Here is a 6,605-nt window from a genome sequence, read left to right on the forward strand (position 1 = left end):
CCCAGTTTATCACAACTACATTAGTTTGGTTCAATAATTCCATCTATCGAATTTATTACATTCTATTTCACATTCATATCAAATCAAATACAACAACCAGATTGTCTCCAAGGGGTAGTTCAATCAGCTAGGGACCATGCCTTATGAAGCGGAGGTTACTAGTTCGAATCCCCCATTCCCCCTCTTGTATGGACATGTCAAAAAAACTAAAAAAATTAAAAAATAAAAAATAAAAATACAACAACCAGATTTCCATAGACCAAAAATAGTAAAGAAGTGTTACATTGGGCAGTTAGATGGGACTGTTAAATTACCATTTATCTTAAAAGTTTTATAAAATAAAATATTTAGTTGAAATGATGAGCAAATGATAAAGATAAGATTCGAATTTAGAACATTTATTATGATATAATGTTAAATCAACATTTATTCAAAAGTTTAAATATGTTCAGGGCATTGATGGTGGCACGTACATGTTATGATTTTTGAGCTTTTGGTTGGTTGGCGTTGATGCAAATGTAGACATTTGTAGAAATTGGGATATTGCTTTTGATGTATTTGGTTATATTGATGACATATTGCTTTTGATGGTTGTATTGATATTTGGGATATTGCTACAGTGGTATATTTCTGTTTTGTCTTAATCAAATTTCATTCATCCTACTGAAATTTCAAAAAGGATAGAATCAAAAACCGAACATATAGCTCAACATTCATCTTGGAATGCAAACTTCTAAAGCAAAATAGAAATCAATATCTTAATTTCATCTCCTGCAATAGAAATGAAGATAATTTGCAAGTTCTCATTTTGCCTAAAAAGTTTCAAACAATAGCAACATAATTTCAAAACACTGTATTTTTACATTTTTCAAATATTTTTTTGAAAAAAAATTAGTTACTGAACTAAAAAACAGCAAATCTCCTACATCTCTGCATAATCTGATTTTTGTAACTCTCTTAATGTCCACATCAGATGACACTTTTAACTCCCTTTATCTGAGCCAAAACAGTGACTCTAGCTCTTTGCGCTCATATGTTCCTCCAAAGCCAAAAGTGTTTGATATAGCTACTCTAATTGGCATTTAAGAAATCAATGGTGCAACTCCCTGCAATGAAACACAACCATTTAGTCATGATTGCTTAGGGTAATTGGCTAATTGCTGATAATCCAGTAGAAAAGATCTGGGAAAAAAAGTTGGGCAACAATGAGTCAAGGGTTCCTTACCACAACACCACAAAAGATGACAACATCATCACCTCTTGCATGCACCCAAAACCACCAACCAATCCTATAACAGAGAAACCACCAAACACCATAAAAGATGACTACACTCAACGCCAAAATTTGTTTACATCCCTTTTTGAAAGACTCGAGAATATGCACCAACTTTTTCTTATTTTAAGCCATTAAATATATTAAACCTACTTTCTCTTATTCTAATCTATCTCACCCACTTTCTCTTAATCTAAGCCATTGGATATATCCAAGGGCTTAGATTTCAAAATTTGGGAGTATTGCCGGGATCCCAAACGGTGGAAACGGGCATAGCGCGTGAAATCAACAATATTTCAACTTTTTGACGTACTTTTGACTGGTTGGTGCCATTTCCTCCTATTCTTTAAATTTCATTTTACTTTCTTTTTCTTTTCTTTTTTGGGTTACTTGCAAATCTTACATCTTTTTGGAGGAGATAGGGGTAATGATTAATTAAGTAGTTAAATTGGAGAAATGCTAAAGGCCCAACTATTTTGTCTAACAAATGTCCAACTTTTGTCGTATTTTGTAATTAAAAAAAAAATGTCTAAAGCAATAATATATATTTTTGGTCATCCTTTTTTATTGGTATTTTTAAAAAAAGAAAAAAATGGTATTTTTCTCCATAATAATGTCATTTAAAAAAAAAAAAATTGCATTCTTATGAAGAAAAATACCTTTTAAAAAAAATGACATTATTATGGAGAAAAATACCATTTTTTTTTTCTTTTTAAAAAAATACCAAAAAAAACAAAGGAGGACCAAAAATATATATTATTGCTTTAAACATTTTTTTTTTTAATTACAAAATAAGGCAAAAATTGGACATTTGTTAGGCAAGATAGTTGAGTTTCTATCATCCCTCTTTAAATTGCCTGAGTTAGAGAAATACAAAAACTATAATAGAGAAATTATTCATAATATTCTACTTTCTGTATTATTGACAATACAAAAATCAATAAAAATTCCTGATTAATCGAAAATGTTTTGATTTGATACCAAATATTGAAAATAAGAAAAACTCGAACAAAAGGAGATTAGAGAAAAAAGGAAAGAAAAGAAGAAGACGTATGTTACAACTATCTCTTCTGAAACATATTTATGAACATTTTTGTCTTAATTAGTTTTGGTTTCCGATGAAACATACAACTATCTATTCTTTTTCAACACTGCTTAGTTACCATCTGTCTCCCTCTCTATACTAATTTCTTAATTCAACATTTTTATGAACATGTTCATAAAGATAGTTGACAACTATTTAAACCGCATTATCTATTTCTGATTAATCGAAAATGTTTTGATTTGATACCAAACATTGAAAATAAGAAAAACCTAAACAAAAGGAGATTAAAAAAAAAAAGAAAAAAGAAAGGCAAAGAAAGAAGAAGACGTATGGTACAACTATCTCTTCTGAAACATATTTATAAACATTTTTGTCTTAGGCTCCATTTCCTTTGACATAAAATGGTTTCCAGAAAATGATTTTCGCATTTTATAGTGTTTTCTTCAACGTAAAATAGTGGTCAATGGAAAATATTTTTTTTTTACCAAAAATTCTTTTTTAATTTTCGGAAAATGGTTTACGGTTTTGAAAACCATAAACCAGTTTCCGATTGTGAGCATCTCATTCTTAAATCGATGAACCTTGTCAAGACCCGCCTAGAACCTCATCGGGACTTGACCAGGACTTGTCCGGGACTTGACCCGTTGACCGGGACCCCGCCAAGACCCGCATAGGACCCGCTTGGGACCCCGCCGGGACTTGCCCGGTACTTGACCGAGACTCGCCTAGGACTTGACAAGGACTTATCCGGGACTTGACCGAGACCCTGCTAGGACTTGACCGAGACTCGCTCTGGACTTACTCGGGACCCGCCCGGGACCAGACTGGGACCTCACCGAGACTTGACCCGTGCAGGTCCCTGCGGGGATCTTATTGGAGAAAATATATATAAAAAAATATTTTTTAAAAAAATTATTTTGCGTGTGCGCAGTAAACGCCGTAAAATGTTTTCGACATAAAACATTTTCAGGGAAAATAACTTCTCTAAAAATATTTTCCGACGAAAATTATTTTACGTGGAAGTAAACAGAGCCTTAATTAGTTTTGGTTTCTGATGAAACATACAACTATCTATTCTTTTTCAACACTACTTAATTACCATCTGTCTCCCTCTCCATACTAATTTCTTAATTCAACATTTTTATGAACATGTTCATAAAAATAGTTGACAACTATTTGAACCGCATTATCTATTTCTCCTGAGTTGCTATAAATTCAAGAACCTATAGATCAAACTTTTAAGTATGGATAAAAGTGATTTTAATCTCCTTTTATATATATACACACACAATGAAATGAATGTAAAGCAAAATAAAAAAAACCTTTGTCCCCTACTGCAATTAGTGTCATTGAGTACTTGCTACCTTCCAAGAATACAAACAAAATTCAATTTTGAATAAACATGTTGACATTACTCCTTTCATTGTCGTGCTTCAGAGTCAAAGATCCTTGATCTTTTAGGGCAGTTTTGATCATTACTAGACCAATAATTGCTTGGTCCGGCCTCATTGTCATCACGATCAGTCTTGGCGTTGGCGGACACCATATCCATTATACAATCTCTACAAGTATCATAATCCAGAGTAATAATATAAGAAAGACTAAAGTCATTCTAGAGTCATCCCAAATGTCATGTAGCATTTTAAATCACCATTGAATTCGAGATGATAATTATTGAATTTGGGATGACTCTAGGAGAACTCTAGTCATCTTTATATCATTACTCCATAATCCATTGCATTTGGGTCATGATCAAGTATTACATGAATTCCACACTCCTTCACTTCAAAGTATTTCCCACCCTCGCACTTCATCTTTATTTCCGTTACACTTGCTTTCACCTTCAATATATGAATAGGGTCAATAGAATCCAGGAAGGATAATCTTTATGAAATTCATACAATAGAATCTTCAAAGCTTCTTTCCTTTGCTTCATCCAAGAAAGAAACTGGAAAAGACTAATTGAAAAATAAAAAATTTGGAAATTTTCAGTCTCAAGGAAAAAGAAAAACTCAAAACAAGAAAAATCAAGTAGTTGAGAAAAAGCATTTAATGAAGAAAAATCAATTGGTTGAGAGTTACACTCAAGCCTTAAAAAAATAAACCTAAATATATGTTGGTTTTATAGAACAGAAAAAAAATAAGGAAAAAAAAAAAAAATTCTAATCTTGCAGTATCACCAAAGGACATAACTAGAATCAGGAGGCCCATTTCCAAATTCCAATACGCAACCTCAATTCTGCCTCCAACTTTGATCTCCAATTGGAGCCTTACAATTTGAATTATGCCAAATTTCCTACAAAAGCTCGATTCTTCACTTCAGAGGTCTGACTTGTATGTTACCATCCCTGAGTATCCTCCCCACAGATTTTCTAACTTTTGTCTTCCCTAGAAGATAACAAAAATTCCATAATGGACTATAAGTCCTACTCATGTAAACCCTTACAAAATCCTGAACACCAATGAAGAGCACTTCCAGACATCAAATGCAACTCAATAAAAATCCTAAACCCATGCAGATCTCTCCACGAAAAACAACTCCAAAAAAAAAAAAAAAAATGTTAAAAACATAGGCAATCGGAATACTTGAAAAGGATGCTACTTTATAGATGCCATAACCTTCTCATAAGCTAAGGAATAAGACCCCAAATGAAAATGAACCCAATTTCAGAAACCGCCACAACATACAGAAAACGAACCCAATTTCAACCTGGGAAAACTAAAAAAAAAATACAATTTCTAAATCCAGTTTATCACCAATGGATTCAACCCATTCAAAATCGCTTAAAATTTACCTACAACACGATTCCCCTTCAAATAAATTCAACAATTAGAAGCTGAACCCAATTCGAATCAGAAGTGGAATAAAAAAAAATAATAGAAAGCGAACAGAGAGAGAGAGAGAGAACATACATAGGTGTTGAGCTGGCGGATGAAGCTGGAGAAGTTGTTGTGATTGAAAAAGGCTGGGAGGAGGACCCGGGCAAACTCGGGCGGGTTCCACACCACGAAGCTCGTCTGTTCTGGCTCCACGACACGATCTCGTCCGTCGTCGAGTCGTCCACCATGTCGTATGTCTTCATCAGAAATGGCGCCGGACCGCCTCCCCCTCCTCCTGCGCTCCCGCTCGTCGTCGGAGCTCCGTCCATTTTCAGGTCTCGGAATCCTCGGGTTTGGATTTGGATGGATGGTTGTGGGCGCGATTAATTAATTGACTTCAATTGTGTGTTTGACACTTCAGACAAACGAGGCGGTGGTAAAACATGTACGATGGAGGAGGACCTGTTGACTTTTCTTAGACTCGGACCACCGTTTCAATTGTTGGACAATTTTTTCTTTTAATTTGTTAACCAAAGTCAGTCTATTATTATTTTTTTTATTAATTTAGCTTTCATTTTTAGAATATTTGATTTTTATGTGCTTTTTTAAAATTTTTTTTTAATAAAGCACATAATTATCACATTTAAATTTTAAACTACAGATGATTATTACATGCTCTAAAAATAGACGTCACTTTAATAGATTAAGTTGAATGACTTTTTTCTAATTTAATTTGAAGAAAATTTTTATTACAATTTGGCTTGGCATGTTTTTTGTTTTGTTTTCAAATTCATATTTTTTGATTTTGTAAACAGATTTGGTACAAATTCACAAACTCAAAATTTTGCCCAATGTTCTAAAAATCACATTTTCTCTTTGAAAACCAAACAACACATCTGCATCGGTTTCTTAAAAAATTCCAGACAAGAATAAAATTTGGCCCATCCAAACAACACAACTGCATTGGTTTTTTAAAAAATCCAAAACAAGAATGAAATTTGGCCCATCCAAACAAGGCAGTGTTTTAGAAAATAAATAAATAAAAATTCATTAGGGATTTTTAATCTTTGTACAGGACTCTTTTGTGGAAATGGATTAATGCATGTATATATATTTTTTTTCCTGTAAGCCTGGTTTGGCAAAAGACTTGGTTAAAAATGATTGATATCATATAAAATAGATAAAAGTTTTAGATTTTTTGTATGAAAAATTTAAAATATTTTGTTTTATAGTGAGTTTTTTTATTTAAATAGTTATTAATGTGATATAATTAGTAAGAATGTTGGGGAGTTGAAAAAAAAAATGGACCTAATTAGGCATTTGCCAAACAAGACCTTATCTCTTGTGAAACATATTTACGAACAAATTTGTATTATATGTATGGAAGGGTTAGAAAGAACAAAGGCGGTTGAATAAATAAGATCAACAAAATTCAATTATGAATAAACATATTAACAAGTCTTCCCT

At 32.7% G+C, this 6,605-nt stretch overlaps 1 protein-coding gene across 1 annotated transcript in view; it reads right to left on the reverse strand.

Annotated features, from left to right (window-relative positions):
- The window catches only part of LOC132177098 (heat stress transcription factor A-5), a 42,255-nt gene extending 36,649 nt beyond the window's left edge, over positions 1 to 5,606 (reverse strand). Inside the window, 2 exon segments of the mRNA XM_059589316.1 lie at positions 5,232 to 5,347; positions 5,350 to 5,606. Coding sequence (XP_059445299.1) covers positions 5,232 to 5,347; positions 5,350 to 5,467 — 234 coding nt within the window. The 5' untranslated portion in view covers positions 5,468 to 5,606.
- Between the last annotated feature and the right edge of the window lie 999 nt (positions 5,607 to 6,605).

Source organism: Corylus avellana, chromosome ca4 (assembly GCF_901000735.1).
Source record: "Corylus avellana chromosome ca4, CavTom2PMs-1.0".
Classification (NCBI taxonomy): domain Eukaryota; kingdom Viridiplantae; phylum Streptophyta; class Magnoliopsida; order Fagales; family Betulaceae; genus Corylus; species Corylus avellana.